The 25,621-nt window shown below is 46.1% G+C and overlaps 2 protein-coding genes across 3 annotated transcripts in view; one reads left to right on the top strand and one right to left on the bottom strand.

Moving 5' to 3' along the window:
- Positions 1 to 25,621, top strand: part of LOC143781788 (protein NYNRIN-like) — a 1,337,202-nt gene that overhangs the window by 773,650 nt on the left and 537,931 nt on the right. The gene's annotated exons all lie outside the window — the stretch shown is intronic.
- The window catches only part of RBM33 (RNA binding motif protein 33), a 165,473-nt gene that overhangs the window by 110,861 nt on the left and 28,991 nt on the right, over positions 1 to 25,621 (bottom strand). For both annotated transcript variants that reach the window (XM_077268611.1, XM_077268612.1), the window contains exons 5-7: positions 15,836 to 16,115; positions 11,866 to 11,991; positions 11,586 to 11,760 (exon numbers count right to left, since the gene is read on the bottom strand). In XM_077268611.1, the coding sequence (XP_077124726.1) occupies positions 11,586 to 11,760; positions 11,866 to 11,991; positions 15,836 to 16,115 (581 nt within the window). The remainder of the gene's footprint in view (positions 1 to 11,585; positions 11,761 to 11,865; positions 11,992 to 15,835; positions 16,116 to 25,621) is intronic.

Raw genomic sequence — 25,621 nt, forward strand, 5'->3', positions numbered from 1 at the left:
ATTATGGTAAATAATGAAATTTAACACTATATGCTAATTTTTTGAGAAGGACCCGTATATATATATATATATATATATATATATATATATATATATATATATATATATTATTCCCATAAATACATTTCTTTATCTAAATAAAAAAACAAAACAATAAAAGTACACATACCGTATATACTCGAGTATAAGCCGAGATTTTCAGCCCAAATTTTTGGGCTGAAAGTGCCCCCTCGGCTTATACTCGAGTCATGATCGGTGGTGGGGTCGGCGGGTGAGCACTGTCATATACTCACCTGCTTCCGGGGCTCCTGGCGCTCCCCCTGCCCGTCCCACTGTCTCCGGGTGCCGCAGCCTCTTCCCCTGAGCGGTCACGTGGGACCGCTCATTAGAGAAATGAATAGGCTGCTCCACCTCCCATAGAGGCGGAGCCGCGTATTCATTTCTCTAATGAAGCGGTGCCGGTGACCGCTGATAGAGAAAGAGGCTGCGGCACCGAAGACCAGTTGTCCGGGGGAAGGAGCGGGACGCCGGGAGCAGGTAAGTATGTCATATTCACCTGTCCTCGTTCCACACGCCGGGCATCGCGCCATCTTCCCGGCGTCTCTCTGCACTGACTGTTTAGGCAGAGGGCGCGATGACGCATATAGTGTGCGCGCCGCCCTCTGCCTGATCAGTCAGTGCGGAGAGACGCCGGGAAGATGGCGCCGAGGAGCTGCAAGCAAGAGAGGTGAGTTTGTTTTTTGTTTTTTTTTATTGCAGCAGCAGCACAGATTTATGTGGAGCATCTATGGGGCAACGGTGCAGAGCACTATATGGCAGAGCTATGGGGCAACGGTGCAGAGCACTATATGGCACAGCTATGGGGCAATGGTGCAGAGCATTATATGGCAGAGCTATGGGGCAATGGTGCAGAGCATTATATGGCAGAGCTATGGGGCAACGGTGCAGAGCACTATATGGCAGAGCTATGGGGCAATGGTGCAGAGCACTATATGGCACAGCTATGGGGCAATGGTGCAGAGCACTATATGGCAGAGCTATGGGGCAACGGTGCAGAGCATTATATGGCAGAGCTATGGGGCAACGGTGCAGAGCACTATATGGCAGAGCTATGGGGCAATGGTGCAGAGCACTATATGGCACAGCTATGGGGCAATGGTGCAGAGCACTATATGGCACAGCTATGGGGCAACGGTGCAGAGCACTATATGGCACAGCTATGGGGCAACGGTGCAGAGCACTATATGGCAGAGCTATGGGGCAACGGTGCAGAGCACTATATGGCACAGCTATGGGGCAACGGTGCAGAGCACTATATGGCACAGCTATGGGGCAACGGTGCAGAGCACTATATGGCACAGCTATGGGGCAATGGTGCAGAGCACTATATGGCACAGCTATCTATGGGGCAACGGTGCAGAGCACTATATGGCACAGCTATGGGGCAATGGTGCAGAGCACTATATGGCACAGCTATGGGGCAACGGTGCAGAGCATTATATATATGGCACAGCTATGGGGCAACGGTGCAGAGCACTATATGGCACAGGTATGGGGCAATGGTGCAGAGCACTATATGGCACAGCTATGGGGCAACGGTGCAGAGCACTATATGGCACAGCTATGGGGCAACGGTGCAGAGCACTATATGGCACAGCTATGGGGCAACGGTGCAGAGCACTATATGGCACAGCTATGGGGCAACGGTGCAGAGCACTATATGGCACAGCTATGGGGCAACGGTGCAGAGCACTATATGGCACAGCTATGGGGCAACGGTGCAGAGCACTATATGGCACAGCTATGAGGCAACGGTGCAGAGCACTATATGGCACAGCTATGGGGCAATGGTGCAGAGCACTATATGGCACAGCTATGGGGCAACGGTGCAGAGCATTATATATATGGCACAGCTATGGGGCAACGGTGCAGAGCACTATATGGCACAGCTATGGGGCAATGGTGCAGAGCACTATATGGCACAGCTATGGGGCAACGGTGCAGAGCATTATATATATGGCACAGCTATCTATGGGGCAACGGTGCAGAGCATTGTATATATGGCACAGCTTTATGTGGAGCATCTATGGGGCCATAATGAACGGTGCAGAGCATTATATATGGCACAGCTTTATGTGGAGCATCTATGGGGCCATAATGAATGGTATGGAGTATCGATTTCTAATTTTGAAATTCACCGGTAGCTGCTGCATTTTCCACCCTAGGCTTATACTCGAGTCAATAAGTTTTCCCAGTTTTTTGTGGCAAAATTAGGGGGGTCGGCTTATACTCGGGTCGGCTTATACTCGAGTATATACGGTATTTAGTATCGCCGCGTCCGTAACGACCCAACCTATAAAACTGTCCCACTATTTAACCCCTTCAGTGAACACCGCAAGAAAAAAAAAAAAAAAACAACGAGCCAAAAAACAACGCTTTATTATCATACCGCTGAACAAAAAGTGGAATAACACGCGATCAAAAAGACGGATATAAATAACCATGGTACCGCTGAAAACGTCATCTTGTCCCGCAAAAAACAATCCGCCATACAGCATCATAAGCAAAAAAAATAAAAAAGTTATAGTCCTCAGAATAAAGCGATGCCAAAATAATAATTTTTTCTATAAAATAGCTTTTATCGTATAAAAGCGCCAAAACATAAAAAAATGATATAATTGAGATATCGCTGTAATCGTACTGACCAGACGAATAAAACTGCTTTATCAATTTTACCAAACGTGGAACGGTATAAACGCCTCCCCCAAAAGAAATTCATGAATAGCTGGTTTTTGGTCATTCTGCCTCACAAAAATCGGAATAAAAAGCGATAAGAAAAGTCATGTGCCCGAAAATGTTACCAACAAAAACGTCAACTCGTCCCGCAAAAAACGAGACCTCACATGACTCTCTGGACCAAAATATGGAAAAATTATATGTCTCAAAATGTGGAGACGCAAAAACTTTTTTGCTATAAAAAGCGTCTTAGTGTGTGACAGCTGCCAATCATAAAAATCCGATATAAAAACGCTATAAAAGTAAATCAAACCCCCCTTCATCATCCCCTTAGTTAGGGAAAAATAATAAAATTAAAAAAATTTATTAATTTCCATTTTCCCATTAGGATTAGGGCTAGGGCTAGGGTTAGGGCTAGGGTTGGAGCTAAAGTTAGGGTTGGGGCTAAAGTTAGGGTTGGGGCTAAAGTTAGGGTTGGGGCTAAAGTTAGGATTACATTTACGGTTGGGATTAGAGTTAGGGGAGTGTCAGGGTTACCGTTGGGATTAGGGTTAGGGGTGTGTTTGGATTAGGGTTTCAGGTAGAATTGGGGAGATTCCACTGTTCAGGCACATCAGGGGCTCTCCAAACGCGACATGGCGTCCGATCTCAATTCCAGCCAATTCTGCGTTGAAAAAGTAAAACAGTGCTCCTTCCCTTCCGAGCTCTGCCATGCGCTCAAACAGTGGTTCCCCCCACATATGGGGCATCAGCGTACTCAGGACAAATTGGACAACAACTATTGGGGTCCAATTTATCCTGTTACCCTTGTGAAAATACAAAACTGGGGGCTAAAAAATCATTTTTGTGGAAAAAAAAAAAGAATTTTTATTTTCACGGCTCTGCGTTATAAACTGTAGTGAAACACTTGGGGGTTCAAAGCTCTCAAAACACATCTAGATAAGTTCCTTAAGGGGTCTACTTTCCAAAATGGTGTCACTTGTGGGGGGTTTCAATGTTTAGGCACATCAGTGGCTCTCCAAACGCAACATGGCTTCCCATCTCAATTCCAGTCAATTTTGCATTGAAAAGTCAAATGGCGCTCATTTCCTTCCGAGCTCTGCCATGCGCCCAAACAGTGGTTTAACCCCCACATATGGGGTATCAGCGTACTCTGGACAAATTGTACAACAAGTTTTGGGGTCCATTTTCTCCTGTTACCCTTGGTAAAATAAAACAAATTGGAGCTGAAATAAATTTTGTGTGAACAAAAGTTAAATGTTCATTTTTATTTAAACATTCAAAAAATTCCTGTGAAACACCTGAAGGGTTAATAAACTTCTTGAATGTGGTTTTGAGCACCTTGAGGGGTGCAGTTTTTAGAATGGTGTCACATTTGGTTATTTTCTATCATATAGACCCCTCAAAATGACTTCAAATGAGATGTGGTCTCTAAAAAAAAATGTGTTGTAAAAATGAGAAATTGCTGGTCAACTTTTAACCCTTATAACTCCCTAACAAAAAAAAAAAATTTTGGTTCCAAAATTGTGCTGATGTAAAGTATACATGTGGGAAATGTTATTTATTAAGTATTTGGCGTGACATATCTCTGTGATTTAAGGGCATAAAAATTCAAAGTTGGAAAATTGCGAAATTTTCAAAATTTTCGCCAAATTTCCATTTTTTTCACAAATAAACGCAAGTTATATCGAATAAATTTTACCACTATCATGAAGTACAATATGTCACGAGAAAACAATGTCAGAATTGCCAAGATCCGTTGAAGCGTTCCAGAGTTATAACCTCATAAAGGGACAGTGGTCAGAATTGTAAAAATTGGCCCGGTCATTAACGTGCAAACCACCCTCGGGGCTTAAGGGGTTAAACACTCTGTACTTTCCAATACAAATCAATGAAAGAACCCCCAAAACACCCAGAAGACATATAGACGCCTTTTGTAGCAGTTTGCCACCATTTTCGCTTAAAAATTAATGCTAGCAGTTACTTCATTATTGAATTGAGCGAAAAAAGGAAAACAAAAAAAAGGACTAGAAAACTAGAGTAAAAAACAAAAATTATGGGAAAACCCTACCAAAAAAAAAAAAAAAAATAAAAAAGTTTTGTGGAGCATCATCTGCTCGAAAGACTCAGTGGGCTTGCCCCAACTCAAAAAAGATGCCCTATGGATATAGCCTAAGAAGAAAGACTAAAGATAGAGTGAGATAGAGAGAGAGATAGAGAGATAGAGAGAGATAGAGAGAGAGAGAGATAGAGAGAGAGATAGAGAGACCGTATATACTCGAGTATAAGCCTAGATTTTCAGCCCATTTTTTTGTGCTGAAAGTCCCCCTCTCGGCTTATACTCGAGTCATACCCAGGGGTAGGCAGGGGAGGGGGAGCGGGGGCTGTTTAATTATACTCAGCTACTCCTGGTGCTGTCTCTGCACGTCTTTTCCCCGGCGCCGGCAGCTTTTTCCTGTACTGAGCAGTCACATGGTACCGCTCATTACTGTATGGGGTCATAATCAACGTTTGTGCAGCACTATATGGGGCAAGTGTCTGTATGGGGCCATAATCAACGTTTGTGCAGCACTATATGGGGCAAATATCTTTATGGAGCATCTTATGGGGCCATAATCAACATTTGTGCAGCATTATATTGGGCAAATGTGTCTATGGAGCATCTTATGGGGCCATTATTAACCTTTATGCAGGATTATATGGGGCATATTTTAATATGGAGCATCTTATGGGGCTTATCATAAACTTTATGGAGCATTATATGGGGCTCCTGATTCAATATGGATATTCAAAAACACAACCTACTGATGTCTCAATTAATTTTACTTTTATTGGTATCTATTTTTACTTTTGACATTTACCGGTAGCTGCTGCATTTCCCACCCCAGGCTTATACTCGAGTCATTAAGTTTTCCCAGTTTTTTTGTGGCAAAATTAGGGGGGTCGGCTTATACTCGAGCATATACGATAGAGAATGTATATATATATATATATATATATATATATATATATATATATATATATATATATATATATATATATATATATATATATATATATATATATATATATATTTATTTTTTTTTTTTTAATTTAAATCACTGTGTGAATTGCACCTCCACTTCAAGCAGTGCACACACACCCGTGAAGGAGGGGAAAATATACAGGTGCTGACATAAGTTCTGGAAAACCCCATTACTGGCAAGTTATTTAGTATTTTCCCCATCACCAGTGACAGCACCGCCTGAGAAATGTACAGAGCATTAAATCCATCTTAGGGAGGGACCACCACCTGTAGAACCCTTCTCCCAAAGTATAAATCAGTGTTGGGAGGATAAATCAAGCTTTGTGCTTATAGCATGTAGGAGGAGAGGACCACGTTGCTGCCTTACATTTCTGGTCGATAAACACATTCACGATCTGCTCAGTAGACTGCCATGGCCCGAGTAGAGTGAGCCTTCAGATTCCCTGAAGATGCCCTATCACTTGAGAGACTAAATTAGTGGTCTACCTGAACCACCACCTAGCTAAGGTACTTCTTGAAGCTCAAATCCCCTTCCTAGAACCCTGGAAGGAGACAAATAACTGACTCTTCCTCCATGGCCCTGTATATTTTAAACATACTTCTACCTTCCAAGATGTGAAATTTTTCTTCCTTATAATTCTTGGGGTTAGTACAGAAGGAAGGGAGGATGACGTCCTGACTTCTATGGAACCTAGTGGCAACTTTGGAAAGGTAAGACTGACTGACTGGGTCTGACTTTAAGGTAACCCTGTCATACAGGATTTGTATAAAGGGAATGCTAACAGACAAGGCTTGAATGCCACCAACTTTTCTAGCAGATGTTAGGGTGACTAGAAGGACTGTTTTCAACATAAGGTTCTTGACTGATGCAGAAAATATCGGTTCGAAAGGGGAGGGCGTCAGTGCTTCCAGCACCAGGTTCAAATCCCAAGTTGGAAGTTTTGGAGTAACCACTGGTTTTGATCTGTCACATGATTTTATGAATCTCTCTATCCACGTATTACTTGCTAGGTCATAATTATGTAGAGCCCCTAAGGCAGATATCTGTACTTCGAGGCTCCTAATAGATAACCCCCTATTTAGTCCTTTCTAGGGAAATTCTACGATGGGTTCAATTAGAAATACAGTCTCGTAGTTTTACACCTGAGCTGCTAAGGAACTTTATCCATGTTCTACCGTAGATGTTAGTTGTTAATTGTTTTCTACTTTTTAGAAATGTGAAAATCCTATAATCTGAGAACCCTTACTACGTTAATCGTGACCTCTCAAATTCCAAGCCATCAAGTGACACCCAGTTACCTGGGGGTGACAAACTGGACCTTGAACAAGAAGATCCAGGATCTATGGCAGTAACCAAGGATCGGAGACCAACAACTACCTCATCCATGAGAACCACGGTATTTTGCGCCAGAACGTTGCTATTATAATTACTCTTGCTTGAAATTGTCTAGTAGGGGAAAAACTTAATCTAGTCTGAAGTGCCATTTGATTCGAAAGGCGTCTACCATATAAGGATGTTTTCTGAGATTTAGTGAGTAAAATTCTTTACTTTTCTGTTGCATTAGCTGGTCTGAGAGACCCCATAATCCTACAATTTGCTGAAAAATAGCTGAATTCAGGCTACACTCTCCTTGCCTCAACCGACTGCGGCTCAATAAGTCCGCCTTACTGTTCTGTTTACTTATTATGTGTAACGCTGTCAATGAAGAGATCTTTTTCTGAAAGGTCTGCTTTGTTACTTTCATCAGCAAATTGGATCTTGTTCCTCCTTAATGGTTGATGTATACCACTGTTATTCTGTTGTCTGATAGAATACGAACATGCCTGCCTTGTACCGATGAGAGTACGTTCTTCACAGCATATATTTCACTGCCTTTAGCTCTTTTAGATTGCAGGTCCCTATCTTTTCCTCTCTTGTCCATCGACCTTGGACCATCCCATCGTCTGAATACGCTCACCAACCTTTTGGACTTGCATTATAATACTCTGAACTGGATTTTCTCAAGGAACTCCTTTTGATATATTTTCTGAATTTAACCACCAACAGAAAGACATGACCAAGGAAAGGGTTACTCTTCCTTACCCTTCCTTCTAGATGTTAATGCAGCGCCTTTTTGATTATTAAAACTTCCGACTGAGGTTTTTTGATGCGCAACTGAGGCCACAGGACTGCTGAAAAACAAGGGGACAGAGACCAGCAATGACATGGCCTTCCTCAGGGTCATAGTGGCATTCTTCATCGCTTTTAGCCAGGGCTGTGGAGTCGGAGTCGTGGAGTCGGTGTAAAATGAACCGACTCAAACTCCTAAAATATATAATAAATTGGTACAGTAGTTCAATACAGTATGTAATGTAAATTTTTTCCTAAGAATTTTGGAAAGTTATGAAATGTCCTATAAATGTCTGTTCTATTCCTGATTTAAGGATCTCTGCTTTTAGAGGAGATGAATCTGTACTGCACTTTATGTACATGCTCAGTAGTAAAGCAGTGCTGTGGAGTCAGATGTCAGGGACATTGAGGAGTCGGAGGTTTGGCTTACCGACTCCAAAGCCCTGCTTTTAGCACATGAACTGACACCTGTCCTATCTCTTCCTTTGGGAATTGACAATTTTCATTTATCAAATCTAACAGCAGGACTAAAAAGATTTGAACTCTAAAGGGAATCAATCTCTACTTCAAGTTCCTAAGGCAACCAAGATTCATCAAGGTTGTTCTAACACATTCTAATCGTCCATCATGCCTTTAATCAAGCAATCATCTATGAATGTTCTGTTCCCATAAATGAACTGTCAACTACTGCTATCACTTTCGTAAAAATTTGTGGGGTCATTGATAAAACCCAAGGGAACTGAACTGGAAATGCCTGATTAAGGCTACAGCCACTCTTCGGAATTTCTGATCGTCTATGTGGATTGGAAGGTGATAAAATGCATCCTAAAGGTGTAGAACAAACATGTGTCAGCACATTTACAGTAGTTTTATGATGGAAAAGATTCCATTTTTAAAGAATAAGTTTTTAGGATCTTTTTAGCTTTTTCAGGTTGAGGATAGTACTGAAAGAGGCATCTGTTTTTTTTTTTTTTTTAGTCAAAAAAGAAGAGACTAGAACCCCCTTCTCCTTTCTTCTCTACTGGAAAGTCAATGAGGATTGATTTTTTTTCTTTAACCAGTTCCTGGACTTTCATTTCTAGAGCTAACTGTCCTCACAACCACCCCACCCGCTCCCCAAGACCCTTAAAGGGGCGTTACTACAAAGATCTGTAGGCGAACAACCAAGAACTCCTTTCTCAGGCCCAACTATCAATTTTAGAATCCATCTGCCAGACGAGATTCTTGCCCAGGCAGGAAGGAAGAGGGAAAGCCTTCCCCCTACCTAAGGAATGGCATCACCGGGAAAACTTTATTTGCCGAGGAAGGACACCCGGGCATGAACCCTCTGTTTCTTCGACGGTCATCCTTTTTCTCCTCATCTTCTCCTTCGAAAGAACCTCCTGTATGAAGGGACGGATCAATTAGGGAGACTTTTTTCATAATCACCGGCTTTGTCTAGAATGTCATCAAATGTGGGTCCAGATACTCTCCTTAACATGGAATGGAACTTAATCTGGATTTTGATTGCACATCACCAGGACAGGTTATAATGCACAGGGCTCTTGGAGCTCTGTCGAGAGAGCTGCCGATCTAGCCACCAATCTCGCATAAATCAGCCAGGAATGCCGCTGCTCCCTGCATAAACGGAATATCGGGCAAGATGTCTTCCCTTGCGGCCATATTCCTTAACTGACTTTCCAATTGCTCAAGCCAGACCATCATGGACCTGGCTGTAGATGTCTCCGCTACGGTTGGTTTTAGCGCTCCAGATGATGTTTCTCAGGTATTTCTTAAGGTAGACATTTGCATTTTTATCTAAGGGATCTTCTTGTAATCCCATATCTTCAAATGGCAAGAAGGATTTTTTTTTATGACAGCCACCGCTACATCTATTTTTGGAGCTTTATCTCATAGGGCAGTTGCTCAAAGGGAGCTCAAAGGGATATTTCCTCTTTAATGATGAGTGCAGCAAACACTTCCTCTCAGGTCTCTTCCATTATTTCCTAATAAGGGCCAGTACTTTTTCATTCACCGGAAAGGTTTTTTTCTTTTTTTTTTCTGCTCCAACCCTCCAAACATGATATCTTGTACTGATCAATGTCCTTTCGCCCATTTAATGCCCAGGATGGCCCTTACTACCCTGATTTCTTGATCCGCATATTCTACAGGGAAGCAATGGTGACCTCCTTCACCCCTATCTGAGGAAGAGGAATCCGAGGATATACATTCGCCTTCTGATTTGTCTGATCTTTAAGAATCAGATGACAATATGGTTAACTTCTTCCCCTTTTCACATTTGTCATATTATTGGAGGGCTAACCACTTAATAGAATTTTCCACTTCTGATCTAATAGCTGCTCTAAGCTCCATAGCAAACTTAGGAGTTTCTCCACATACGGTTTTGTCTATTCAAGCTTGGCAGAGTATTTCTGCCATGATCTGGGAAATTCCTCTTCGCACAGTGCACACTCTTTATGCTTGTATTTAGCTATGCGTTTCTTAGGCATCCCTTAACAAATAAGCAACGAGACAACCAGATACCAAAGTGAACTTTAACAAAGATCACTCACCACAAAGCTGATTGTGAAGGTACCGGATTTTGAGGTAGAATAGGATTCATTTGAGTGATCTCCTCCATAGGCTGTGCTGCACCTCTGCAACTGGACATACTGAACTCTGGAACTGTCTGTACAAACCCCACCGTTGCGTTGACGTTGTTGCTTGACCTGCAGTTGCTCCAGAACTGGTGAAGACGGCCAGAATCACCACTCTTCCCGCAGTCTTAAACAGCATTTAAATGAGGGTCAAGCACAGACAGCACCTCCGCCCAATGGCGGCCTCCTCCGAACCTCTCCCAGAAGTGCTTAAACCCTTCCGGGTCAAATGCCACTGGCACGCTCACACGGTGCATGCGCAAATCCCGGGACGACGTGGCCACCTGAGGACACACAAATAAGCTGCCTCCGCCAGCACTCAAGCCAAGCCCCCAATGGACCCATGCGACACTTCCAGTTCTCACACTGGCACAGCAGACGTTATGCCCTCCTAGGTGACCAGGCTGGACCTGGGTATGAGACTTCTTTTCTTTGTTCTGCACGGCACGCATTGTGCATAGGTTCTCCGTTAAGGACAGGAAACCAACTGATGTGGAGGAAAGGCTCCTCCCTTTTATTCTGTAGGTTTCCTGCCCTGGATGGAAGGATCCCTGCTCTCAGTTATTACCATCATGGGTAACAGGAGACAAAAAACATTTAAAAAAAAAACCTGAACCCTACTCCACTGGCTACACCATTCCTCCGTGGCAGCCAGATCAGAGAACTGAACTTCCTACTACCTGCCAGCATCCACAGAACCTCTTATTAATAATAGGGCCTGCGACATCACAATGTAGCCTCCTAATAAGAAGGGCCAAGGATACTTGACCAGTGTCCTGCTAGTCAAATTGCTCAACACTAATCCACATGTGTCAGTCATAAGGTCATGCAAAGATTCAGTGTGAGGATTCTTCCATCTGAATACAAATAACCTAGCAAATGACACAGTATGATCCCATAAAACCGTAAACACTTGGACCTGGCCCTATTACACATGCACAGATAGCTGGAACAATGAAGCAGGCGCTTCTTTGGTCACACTCTCTAAATGTCAACTTCAGCATAGGAACACAAAAACACATTACTGTAACAGAAAGCTTAAAAAAAACACTAAAACAGGGTATTTGGGAAAAGTTACCTAAAGTCTCTGGAATGTTTCGCCTTTGTCTGCTGGTGTCAGAAAGACGAATTATCGTTCCTTCTTTACGTTCAGATTTGAAGCGTATGCGACCGCTCTCTTCTTCATCCTCATCTTCATCATCCTCATCAAGTACTTTAGTATGCGAGGGTAACTCTTGGGATTCAGTGAGCACCTAACAAAAAGAAATCAAAAATCAATGACAAAGTTTACCGTCATACAGAGCTATGTGGGCAAACTACAAGAAAAACCCAGCCAAGCAACATAATCCGTCAGATACCTCGTCAGATTCATTCAGCAGCTCTTGTGCTTCCTGCTCCTGTACAGCTTCCACTGCATCGACCACATATTGCTGCTCTTCTTCACTCACTTCCTGCCTCTTGTACGATTGTGAGTATTCTTCATCCTTAAAAAGACAAAAAAAAAGTACAACATTAAAAAGACATCGCACAGCATGCATTGGCTTCTACTCATTGTGAAGTACAGTCATGGCCAAAAGTGTAGGCACTCTTGAAATTGTTCCAGAAAATTATTGCAATATCACAAATGTTTTGTTATACACGTTTACTTCCTGTGTCCTGTGTGTGCTGGAACAAAACAAAAACCTGGAGAAAAAAAAAAAAAAAAAAAAAGGTAATTTGGACATAATTTCACACAAAACTCCAAAAATGAGAAGGACAAAATTGTTGGCACCCTCAACTTAATATTTGGTTGCACACCCTTTGGAATAAATAACTGCTATCAATCGCTTCCTTCACCCATCAACAAGCTTCTTACATCTCAACTGGAATTTTGTCCCACTCTTCTTTTGCAAACTGATCCAGATTTCTTATATTTGAAGGGTGCCTTCTCCCATCAGCAATTTTAAGATCTCTCCACAAGTGTTCAATGGGATTTAAATCCGGACTCATTGCTGCCATTTCAGAACTCAACAGCACTTTGTTTCCATCCATTTCTGGGTGCTTCTTGCTTGTGGAAGACTCATGACTTAGCACGCAAAACTAGCTTTCTGACACTGGGTACTACATCATGACCCAAGATCCTTTGGCAATCTTCAGACTTCATGATGCCTTGCATACAGTCAAAGCACCCAGTGCCAGAGAAAAATTAAATAACTCTAAAACATCTTTGAACCACCACAATATTTGACTGTAGGAACTGTGTTCTTTTCTTTGAAGGCCTCATTCCGTATTCAGTAAATGTGCTTTCTCAAAAAGCTCTATCTTGGTCTCATCTGTCTACAAGATGCGTTCTCAGAAGGATTTTGGCTTACGTACATTTTAATAAGCTGCAGTCTAGCTTCTTTAAGTCTCTGTGTCAGCAGTGGGGTACTCCTGGGTTTGCTACCATAGCGTTTCATTTGATTCAAATGTCGACGGATAGTTCACGCTGACACTGATGCACCCAGAGTCTGCAGGACAGCTAGAATTTCTTTGAAACTTGACTGGGGCTGCTTATCCACCATTCGTACTATTCTGAGCTGCAACCTTTCAATTTTTCTTTGCCGTCCACATCCAGGGAGATTAGCTATAGTGCCATGGGTTGTAAACTTCTTGATTATGTTGCACACCAAGGACAAATGAACATCAAGATTTCTGGATATGGACATATAATAGGGCTGTGGAGTCTGTAAGCCAAATCTCTGACTCCTCAATTTCCCTGACTTCTGACTCCACGGCACTGATCACTACTGAGCATGTACATAAGGCACAGCACAGATTCATCTCAACTAAAAACCTAGATCCTTAGATCAGGAATAGAACAGACATTTATAGGCTATTTCAGAAATTCCCAAATTCTTCTGAAAAAAATATTCAGCACATACCACATTAAACTACTGTACAAAGACAGTCAACTTCTCCCTTTTCTGTCTGGTTTCAGGTGTGATTGTCATATTGCCCACATGGGTTACTTATAAGTCTGAATAAGCATCACATGCCTGAAACAAAGTTGTTCACTCACAATTTTGGAAAGGTGCCAAAAATTTGGTCTCAACTATTTTTGGAGTTTAGTGTGAAATTATGCTCAAAAACATGTTTTTTTTTTCTTTTTGTAACGGGAAACCTGTCTGGACAGTTTCTTAACCAATCTTTTCCATTGGTTGTATAGAACCTAGAAATTATCTGATAAATAGACCGGTAACTAAAACTGATCCCAGTAGAGGGGAACCAAGGTAGGGTGTCCCTCAACGTAATCAACCGGAAACAGATTTAACATGACATAAAACTGTCTTCTAGTGCCACATAAAAGTGCACACTGTCTTATTCCTTACCTGCTGGTCCCCATCCATGGGCAGCTGAGAGCCATCAAGTAGGCAATGACCGGTGGCCTTCGCTTCCATAGGATGTACGACCATGGCAGCAATGAGATTTACTCATGTCACCTTTTTTTCTGGCACATTCAGTTCTGTGCAAGATCGGATGAGACTGCTGAATGCACACATACTGGAGGCTTGTGTGCCTGCGCCCTGAAGACATGTTTGGCTAGAACTCAGCAGCTGACCAGCACGGGTACTCAGGGGAAACGGGCAATTGGGTACATTATAGGACTTCCATAATGTTTTCCTTAGAGATAGCTGACATCCACTTTTTCATTACTCTTCAAATGAACAGCGGTCATAGCGAATACATACAGCTTATGGCATGTTAGAAAATGTTACTATGACCCCCCCCCCCCCCCCATACACAATAAATATGTAAATATGTGCAGATGAATGGCTGGTTATCATCATGGTAAAAAAAGCATCTCAGACCACATGGGAACTGTTGTACTTTTTTTTAGCAGATTATAAAACCATTGCCTATGATTAGGTGAAAAAAAATCTAACATGCCCAATCGAATCCTAAGTAACGCTAGCTGGTAGGCCATCAGTTGAACTGAACAGCTGTTCGTTATGTCCAGGCTGCCGATGATAGTTTGTCACATCTGGCTGATTTTTCTCTGATATAAATTGAGGCCTTAGGCTATTCCCATCATGTACATTGGCCAATAGCTGATCCAATAATGGAATCCATGATTGTCCGTGCTCGGCTATCGGCACACTGGAGGCTGTAAGGCAGTTGCTGCTTTAGGCTATATTCACACGTTGTGTTTTTGCTGCATTTTTAATGCAAATTTAAAGTGAGAGGGAGCCAAGCTGCAATACCCGAGAATGGACACTAGAAAGTGTATGGCGCTGTGGTGTCCTGGCTGCATACCCCGATTACTTCTGGCTGCCACGGGACATACAAACAGCTAATCGGTGACTGACAGTCTCCCACCAATTGGATGTTTTATCACTTATCCTAAGGATACGTCATCAATAATCAAGTTTGTTTTAGATTGACCCTCTGCTTTGGCCTAAACTCCTCTGAGGAGTTGTTATTTTAGATGAAGGTCTTCTCTTAAAAGTATGAGCTCCACACCATCCCTTCATCTTCAGAACATTATATAATTTAACACTTATCCGGTGTTATTCTACATCACAAGAATTTTACTGTTCCTTCCACCACAGCGAACAATGAAAGCCCGATAACTATAGCAAAGGACAAACTTACTACAGTGGGCTTGTATGATTCACACATACATATATAGCCTTCACCGTTTCTTTATATATGCAAATGAGGATTTTGTGCCACGATCTGTAGTTTTATGATTAACAGGCATAACAAAAAAAAAAAAAAACCATTGCCTGAAAAGAGTCATCCATACATCACTGAAGATTAACTCTTATTGTGAGCGGCCAAAGCACAAAGAAAGCATCTTCTTATAAATCTATTATCTCTGCGGGTAAACATGGATCTCCAATCTCTTCATTCAGCCTTGGACAGCTATTAGTTACAAAAATGACCGGCGAAAGCAATCAATCATCCCCTCAGAGTAAGCACCTTAAAGATGTCTTTAGGAAGTCAATAATCTTTTAGCTTTAGATGACTTTATCAGATCTTGCTCAAAAGCCTGGATAATAGCTTTTGCATTAAACAGTACGAACAATCGCGAATGGACCCCAGAACACAAAGCTGTTTTCATCCATGAGGATACGATCCTCAAGGTCATGATTCTCTCCTGCCATCCAGAATAACAAAGGACCGCTACCTGACGACAAACAAGCTGTCAACGGAAAGTTTGTCACCATCTAGATAAAGAAACTGGCAGCCGCTGATAATAGGTCTAATTTTCATCTCTTCCACTGAAAGAGAATACATTTCAAATTGTCCTCGAGCCTAAATCACATGAAAACCCTTGATCAACCAAGATACAGGACGACTTACTTGGAATTCGTCCAGAGGTTCATTGATCTCAAGGTCTAGCACCTCATCTGCGGCTTCTTCTTCATATTCCACCTGTTCATCAGCTAGCTCAGCATAGTTCTCTTCATAGGTCTCCACCAGATCCTCAGGAGCAGATTCCAGCTCCTGCGCTTCCTCATACACTTCTTCAGTCGCTTCTTCCTCGTATTCTGCTGCACCCTCCTCATTTATGCTTTTAGAAAGGTCAAAGGATGAGTGGTCACCAGTGGTCGCATTAAGACTGACGGTGACTGCTTGGGTACTGGAATAAAAACAGTGAATCTTATTTAGTGATATATCCAGTTGTTTAATAAGGAGGGCTACAGATTTAAGAAATTTAGGGGCATTTGTATCTTAAGAAGTTATGACATATGGGAGAACGCACAGTTTGGATGAGCAGCACGACAACCCCGCTGGATGAAATGGCGATTGTTCGTAAACACACAGCCTTCTCCCCCGGCAAGTAAGGAACCCGGAAGAGCAACGAGTTACCGATAAAAATATGCAAAACCATTTTACTGATCGCTGGGTGTCTAATCACCACAGATCCTATAAATGTTAAGGATGCGGAGAGGAGTTCCCAGTCTGCACTGTAGTACAGCTCCGCTCAAGTGTATGGGGCAAGCCAGCGGTCCCTGCACATCCGGTGGCTGGGAGCGATGTCACGGAAGAAAACAGATAAAGGAATCTAGTGTTAAAGCAGCGCCGACCCTCTGTGACCATTAAATGACGGCGCATACTAGTAATATGTCATCAAGATTAAACAAATCTGAATTTTTTTTCCTTCAAATTGGCTAAGGAAAAATGAAAAAAGTTATAATCACCACAGACTTTTGACTTGTAATCCTAACTTATGCACTATGGACATAATGGAGGTGGGATGCCCCAGTTTCCTCTGTGCAGCTCAGAAGCTTTATGTGCTCCCACATAGACCCCACTTTGTAAGACATTATTCATCACCCTACCCAATCATGGAGAGGAGCTATGCAGCCAAATAGTCCATTACATAGTCTTCCCTACCCCCTGTCCGATGGGATCTATGTGAAGACCAAGGACAGCACTCAGGAGCCTGGTGAGATCAGTAACTCACTGAATATTAACCCCTTTCTGCCAGCTGACAGAATAGTACGTCAGCTGGCAGAACACCCGCTTTGAGGTGGGCTCCGGCGGTGAGCCCACCTCAAAGCCGCGACATGTCAGCTGTTTTGTACAGCTGACATGTGCGCGCAATGAACGCAAGCGGAATCGCGATCCGCCCGCGCCCATCAACTAGTTAAATGCCGCTGTCAACCGCTGACCGCGGCATTTAACTAGCGCTCCCAGCCGCGCGGCCGGAAGTGCTCACACCGCTGACCCCCGTCACATAATCGGGGGTCATCGGTGCATTGCCATAATAACCAGAGGTCTCCTTGAGACCTCTATGGTTGTTGATGGCCGATTGCTTTTAGTGCCACCCTGTGGTCGGCGTTCAAAGCAACCCTGCATTTCTGCTACATAGAGGTGATCTGTGCTTCACCTCTATGTAGCAGAGGCGATCATGTAGTGCAGTGATTTTCAACTAGTGTGCCGCGACACATGGTCGGGTGTGCCGCGGGGAAAGTTCCCCAAACTATGGTGCCCCCTTTGTTTTGTTCCCCGGCAATGCGCAGCGATGCGCAGTCACGGAATAACACATGCGCGAGCTTTGAACGCTCGCGCGACTTAATGACGTCACCGAGGCCGGCGCGTCATCCTGAGAGCGGAGAGACTCTCGCATTTGCCCGCCGCCAAGGTAATGCCCGCCAATAATGCTGTGTATAATCATTAAGTCAGCAACAGCTCATTAACCCCTTCCCGACTTTTGACGCCACGTAGGCGTCATGAAAGTCCGTGCCAATCCGACCCATGACGCCTATGTGGCGTCATGGAATGATCGCGTCCCTGCAGATCGGGTGAAAGGGTTCACTCCAATTTCACCCGATCTGCAGGGACAGGCGGAGTGGTACTTCACCCAAGGGGGGGTGGCTTCATCCCCTTGTGGCTACGATCGCTCTGATTGGCTGTTGAAAGTGAAACTGCCAATCAGAGCGATTTGTAATATTTCACCTAAAAAACTGGTGAAATATTAAAATCCAGCCATGGCCGATGCTGCAATATCATCGGCCATGGCTGGAAACACTTATGTACCCCCCCACCACCACCGATCCCCTCTCCGGTCCTCCGTCCGGTGCTCCGCTCCCCTCCGTCGTCCTGTCCGCTCCCCCGTCCTCCTGCCTGCTCCCCCCGTGCTCCGATGCCACCCCCCGTCCTCCGATCCCCCCCCCATGCTCAGATCTCCCCCCCCCCCTCATACTTACCGGGCCTCCCGGTGTCCGTCCGTCTTCTCCATGGGCGCCGCCATCTTCCAAAATGGCGGGCGCATGCGCAGTGCGCCCGCCGAATCTGCCGGCTGGCAGATTCGTTCCAGGTATATTTTGATCACTGAGATATAACCTATCACAGTGATCAAAATAAAAAAAATAGTAAATGACCCCCCCCCCCCTTATCACCCCCATAGGTAGGGACAATAATAAAAAAAAAAGAAAATATTTTTTTTTCTTTTTCCACTAGGGTTAGGGTTAGAACTTGGGTTAGGGTTAGGGGTAGGGTTAGGGGTAGGGCATGTGCACAAAAAAAAACTAAAAACAGGGAGAGACTGAGAACTGTTGAGGAAGAGCTTCGTGTGTGTCTTTCCACCATTCCTGCCAGGATATCCCTTTTGTGTTTATCGAAACAGGCCCAGGTTTCACACTGAGTGAGTATAAATACATTTAGAATCTATATTATTAACTATATGTAGAATATGTACTGTTTTAGTGTCATTTTGTGCCATTTTGGTTGGTGGTGTGCCCCGTGATTTTTTAAGTATAAAAAGTGTGCCGCGGCTCAAAAAAGGTTGAAAATCACTGATGTAGTGCATGCTTCTAGCCTCCTATGGAGACTATTGAAGCATGCCAAAAAATTTTTAAAAAAGTGTTTAAAATATAAAAAAAATAAAAAATATATAAAAGTTCAAATTCACCCCCTTTTCGCCCCAATCAAAATAATAATAATAAAAAAATTAAACCTACACATATTTGGTATCGCCGCGCTCAGAATCGCCCGATCTATCAATAAAAACAAAGGATTAACCTGATCGCTAAATGGCGTAGCGAGAAAAAAAAATTAAAACGCCAAAATTAAGGTTTTTTTGTCGCCGCAACATTGCATTAAAATGCAATAACGGGCGATCAAAAGAACACATCTGCACAAAAATGGTATCATTAAAAACGCCAGCTCGGAGCGCAAAAAATAAGCCCTCACCCGACTCCAGATCACGAAAATTGGAGACGCTACGGGTATCGGAAAATGGCGCAAATTTTTTATTTTTTTAGGAAACTTTGGAAAACAGGATTTTTGGTTGCTTACCGTAAAATCTGTTTCTCGGAGCCTCCATTGGGGGACACAGGAACCATGGGTGTATGCTGCTGCCACTAGGAGGCTGACACTATGCACAAAAAAAGTTAGCTCCTCCTCTGCAGTGTACACCCCACCGACTGGCATTATACTCTTCAGTTAGTGAGAAAGCAGTAGGAGAAAAACAGTAAGGTTGAAACATAACCACAAACATGAGAACTGTAAACATGAGAACAGTCATAGAACACAGAACAGCGAAAACTAACATGGGAGCTGTGTCTCCCAATGGAGGCTCCGAGAAACAGATTTTACGGTAAGCAACCAAAAATCCTGTTTTCTCTATCGCCTCTCATTGGGTGACACAGGAACCATGGGACGTCCCAAAGCAGTCCCTGGGGTGGGAAAAAACAGACTTCCATCAGGTCAGAGGACTCACCACTGCCGCCTGCAAGATCCTTCTGCCTAGGCTGGAGTCCGCCGAAGCGTAGGTATGGACCTTGTAAAATTTGGCGAACGTGTGGATGGAAGACCAGGTTGCCGCTTTGCAAAGCTGTAGGGCGGAAGCCCTGTGGTGTACCGCCCAGGAGGCACCAACTGCCCGGGTAGAGTGAGCCTTTATCCCAGGAGGGGGCACTCTGTTCTTGACCCGGTAAGCCTCCAGAATTGCCGTTCTGATCCAGCGAGCAATAGTCACCTTAGTAGCCGGTAGGCCTCTATGCGTGCCATCAGGAATGACGAAAAAAGAATCCGTCTTCTGGAAAGCGGACGTTCTATCCAGGTAGATCCTCACTGCCCTGACGAGGTCCAGCTTGTTCAACGATCGCTCCAGAGGATGAGTCGGAGCTGGACAAAAAGAAGGTAGAACGATGTCCTCATTGAGGTGGAAACCACCTTAGGAAGGAAGGAAGGTGGAGGCCTGAGGACCACCTTGTCCTGGTGAATGACCAAGAAAGGAGGTCGGCAAGAGAGGGCCGCCAACTCGGAAACGCGGCGGATAGAAGTGATGGCCACAAGAAAGGCCACCTTCCACGAAAGAACTGACAGGGCAATCTCCCTGAGAGGCTCAAAGGGGGAAACCCTCAGAACGTCCAGGACCAGATTTAAATCCCATGAATCCACCGGGGCCCTATATGGAGGGACAGCATGGGCTGCTCCTTGAAGGAAGGTCTTAACCTGTGGCCGAGAAGATAAAGTCTTTTGAAAAAGGATGGAGAGCGCAGAAACCTGGCCCTTTAGGGAACTAAGAAGCAAGGCCCGAATCCAGTCCTGCCTGAAGGAAGGCCAAGATGGAAGGCAGGGAAAAGGACAAAGATGGAACGTGGTTGGACTCGCACCAACGGAAGTAGGCCTTCCAGGTACGGTAGTAGATCCTGGAAGAAGGCGGCTTCCGAACCTGGATCATGGTGTGAATCACCCGGTCCGAAAGGCCGGACGCTCTTAGAACTGCGGCCTCAACAGCCACGCCGTTAAACTGAGCGACCGAGAAATCGGGTGGCAGATCGCACCCTGAGAAAGCAGATCGGGCCTGTCTGGAAGGCGCCAGGGGGCGTCCGCGAGAAGGTTGACGATCTCCGCGAACCAAGCTCTCCTGAGCCAATCCGGGGCGATCAGAATTACCGGCACCCCTTCCGCCTTGATCTTTTTCAACAGTTTGGGAAGCAAGGGAAGGGGTGGGAACAGGTAGGGCAGCGCGAACTGTGACCAAGGAATGGCCAGAGCGTCGACGCCCACTGCAAGAGGATCGCGAGACCTGGAGACGAACTGAGGAACCTTCCTGTTCGATCGAGACGCCGTGAGGTCCACCTCCGGAGTCCCATATCGAAGACGAATCTGATGGAAGACTTCATGGTGCAGGACCATTCTCCTGCTGCGAGACCCTCGCGGCTGAGGAAGTCGGCGGCCGAATTGTCCACGCCGGGGATATGCACCACGGATATCACCGGAACCGTTGCCTCTGCCCAGAGGAGGATCTTGGATACCTCGGCAAGGGCCAAGGAGCTCCGAGTCCCCCCCTGGTGGTTGAAGTAAGCCACAGCCGTGGCGTTGTCCGTCTGGATTCGGATTGGTAGGCCCCTGAGAATCCTTTCCCAGTGGCGGAGGGACAGAAAGATGGCCCGAATCTCGAGGACATTGATCGGCAGAGATGACTCCTGAGCCGACAAACAGCCCTGAACCGTCAGGTGGCGAAACACCGCACCCCAGCCAAGCAGGCTGGCATCCGTCGTCACCACCTGCCAGTGAACTGGAAGGAAGGACCTGCCCTGGGAGATGAGAGGTGACGTCAGCCACCATTTGAGGGACCGTTTGACCCGGGGAGAGAGTCGGATTGGACGATCCAGGGAGAAGATAGACCTGTCCCACTGAGACAGAATGGCTTGCTGAAGGGGTCGCGAATGGAATTGGGCGAAGGGAATCGCTTCTAATGTTGCTACCATCCTCCCCAGAACCTTCATGGCTGATCGCAGGGAGGGAGGCAGAGGACCCTGGAGCAAGCGTATGTCCCGACGAAGGATGGATCTCTTGTCTTCGGGAAGGAAGACTTTGGTCTGATGAGTGTAGAAGAGCATGCCCAGAAAGATGATGCGCTGAGAAGGAATAAGGCAGGACTTCTTCCGGTTGACCAGCCACCCGAAACGGGCTAGGGTGTCGAGAACGGTGGACAGACTTTCGTGCGCCTGAGAAAAGGACGGAGCATTGATGAGGATGTCGTTGAGGTATGGAAACAGAACCAGGCCTCTGACACTCAAGATGGCCATCAGCGCTGCAAGACCGAATGGCAGGGCGACGAACTGAAAATGTTCCTGGAGCACCGCAAAGCGCAAGAAACGGTGATGTCCCGGGAATATCGGGACATGGAGGTAGGCGTCCTGAATATCTATAGAACACAAATTCCTGAGCCTCCATAGAAGCAATTACTGAACGAAGGGACTCCATCCTGAAGTGCTACAGACGAACTCTCTTGTTCAGCAATTTGAGGTCCAGAATGGGATGAACCTTGCTGCCTTTTTTCGGTACCACAAAAAGATTCGAATAGAACCCTGTGAACCGTTCTTTTTCTGGGACGGGAACGATTACCCCGGCTTTGAGGAGAGAAGCGATGGCTGCGAAGAAACCCGGAACTAGAGCGGGGTCTCTTGGAGGGCGTGATTCGAAGAAACGATCCCGGGGTCGTGAAACAAACTCTATGTTGTATCCCGAGGATACAACTTCCCTGACCCATGCGTCCTCTACTGAGGTGATCCAGACGTCCCTGAAGAGGAGACGGCCGCCCAGCTTGGGAGGTTGGCTGGGGTCTTGCCGAGAGTCATGCCGAGGTGGATCTTCCAGCCCTGGAGGATCTACCCTGGGAGTAGCGAGAACGCCAGGAAGGAGTGGGTCTAAAGGAAACTGCCTTCTTTTCTTGACATGACTGTGGCCTCTGTTGCTGCTGGGAAAAAGCGTTTGATGCCGCGAAGCGACGAAAAGACCGAAATTGCAGTCTAGTAGGAGGGCGACGAGGTTTAGCCTGGGGAAGAAGAGAACTTGTGCCCCCGGTGGCGTCCTTAATGATTTGGTCCAGCTTGGAACCAAAGAGACGTGAACCCTGAAAAGGCAGGCTGGTAAGGGACTTTTTAGAAGAGAAGTCCGCCTGCCAGGCCTTGAGCCAAACGGCCCGACGGATGTCAACAGCGTTGCTGGACGCCTGGGCCGCACAAGACACGGCATCCAGGGAAGCAGAGACCAGGTATTCGCGCCCGCATGAGAAATCTGGTTGGCAAGCTCCGCCAGCTGTCCGGGTGGAGCCCCGTCCAAGATGCCCTGACGGAGTTGTTTGGCCCATTTGGATATGGATTTAGAAACCCAAGTGGAAGCAAAGGCTGGTCATAGAGAGGAGGAAGCCGCCTCGAAGGCTGACTTCGCAAAGGACTCTATAACTCTATCAGAGTCTTTCAGAGATGCCGCGCCGGATAGCGGAGGACCGTGTTGGTGGACAGCCTGAAAACTGGAGGATCCACAGAGGGAGAAGCCGTCCAATTAGCGGTGAGCTCCGGAGAAAAAGGATATAAAACGCCAAAGCGCTTTCCTCTCTGAAAGCGCCTGGTCGGATTCTCTCTTTCTCTTGTCATGATCTCCTCGAATTCAGGGTGAGGGGCGAAAAACTTGGAAGGTGGTTTAGACCGTCTAAACTAAACGGCCTGGTCTGCGGGTTCCGTAGAGGAATCTTTGATGCCACAGGTCTGATTTATCGCTCCAATGAGGTTCTGAACTATATCCCTCATGTTGGAGATTTGGTTCGAATCCAGCTCTGAAATATCCTCCGAAGGCGCATCAGAGAACGCCTCGCCGGACTCAGGGGAGGAGGACCCTGGGGAAGCCAAACGCAGAGAAGGACCGTGGGGCGAGATGGAACGGGAAGAGGACTCAGACCGGCGTTCCTGTCTGGACCTTTTGCGGCCTATAACGGAAGGCTCGGATGGGGCCTTCTGCGACCCGCTGGCTACTGCAGGGGTCTGCAGGGGCAACCTATCAAGCACGGACACAAGAGTTTGAGACACCCGTGTTAGATCCGCTACGGATTGTGACAGAGAGGAAGCCCAGGCTGGGGTAGAGGCTTCGTCTCGGGCGCAACAGCAGGGGGGTCCTGGGCGGTGGGCATAACGGGGTTGCTGCAAGCCTGACAGAGGGGAGAGGACTGACCTGACGGAAGTTTGCAGTTACAAGTCGAACACGCAAAGTGTTTGACTAAGACAGAGGAAGAGGTCGAGGCAGAAGTAGGAGGACGAGAGCGACCTCCCTTGGAAGTAGACATTAGACATGGCGAACGAACCCCTGAGAAATGCCAGAAGGTTAGGGGACAGAAGGGCAGAGGAGAGTGTCAGTCTGCACAGCAGAGCTACTCACGGCAGGCGATGCGAATTTCGGATGGAAGGCTGCACGGTTTTGAAGATGCGCTTCAGAATGATCCTCAAAGCAGGGGTGCAGGCAGACGGAGCAGACCTCTGGAACTCTCCTGTTCGGGACCGGCTGTGGGGCTGAGACGACCGCAAGTGTGGAGGACGCCAGGATTCGCGCTCTTGGGTGGTGGGCAGGGCTAATTGCCTGGCCAGGAGCACCACGATGGTGCCGGGGGCGGAGCTTGCCGAGACAGTCGGGCGGGAGAAAAGCCCGCCCGAGAACGCAGGAAGTGGGCGGAGTCGCGGCCGGAAGTAGGCCACGGGAGAAGCCGGGACTTAAATTAGAAGCTTGCGGCCGCCGGAGAGGGCCGCGGGACCGGAGATGGTACGGTTGCTGGAGGAGAACGGCGCGGCTGCCTGTAGGGGGCCGCGCAGCACGGACCAAAGATACGGCCGCAGACAAGGCAGAGCGGTTGCCTGTAAAAATGCGGTCGCCGGACGAACTGTCGCCCAGGTGCCAGGTAAAAAATGCGGCCGCCAGAGGAAAAGTGCAGGGCGCAGGAACAGCAGCGCAGCTGCCATAGGGAGCCGCGCCGCACAGAGCAAAGATGCAGCCGCAGGAGCCCATATTTCCCTGAGCAGAAAGAGGATTGCGCACCCTGTAACAGGGAATCCGCAGAGACCCCCTATGAGACAGAAGGGCAGGTGGGAAGGGAAAGGGATACTCACCTAAATATCCCACGCTGTTCATTACTAACCTCAAGCCGTGGAGGGTATTAGACATCCGTGGAGCTGGACGTCCTCGTCTCCTCCAACCGACAGGCTCTGGAGGGCGAGTGGGTGGGGGACGGAGGCAGGACCGGTCATCTGAGCACGCTTGTGTGCTAGGCTTTCCCAGTGACGAGTTCTTTGGTCCTGCAGTCGGATCTATGAGGATACGGGGTGGCAGTACACGCCGTACTCATAGTCCGCATTGTGGGACTACAGTTGTGACTATTCACACTGTATCCCTCCGGAAACCTGAAAAGAAAATGACGCACATTGAGGTAGATAAGGGTCTAAAAAAAGACCCGTGTCCACCTCCTACTGACACTAAGCTAAACTGAAGAGTATAATGCTAGTCGGTGGGATGTACACTGCAGAGGAGGAGCTAACTTTTTTTGTGCATAGTGTCAGCCTCCTAGTGGCAGCAGCATACACCCATGGTTCCTGTGTCCCCCAATGAGAGGCGATAGAGAATTTTTTTTTTACCACTTAGATAAAAGAGAACCTAGACATGTTTGGTGTCTTTGAACTTGTAATGACCTGGATAATCCTAATGGCAGGTTAGTTTTAGCATTTGGTGAACCTAGCAAAAAAGCCAAACAAAAAACAAGTGTGAGATTGCACTTTTTTGCAATTTCATCTCACTTGGAATTTTTTTCCAGTTTTCTGTTACACGGCATGGTAAAACCAATGGTATAGTTCAAAAGTACATCAC

Source organism: Ranitomeya variabilis, chromosome 6 (genome assembly GCF_051348905.1).
Source record: "Ranitomeya variabilis isolate aRanVar5 chromosome 6, aRanVar5.hap1, whole genome shotgun sequence".
Classification (NCBI taxonomy): domain Eukaryota; kingdom Metazoa; phylum Chordata; class Amphibia; order Anura; family Dendrobatidae; genus Ranitomeya; species Ranitomeya variabilis.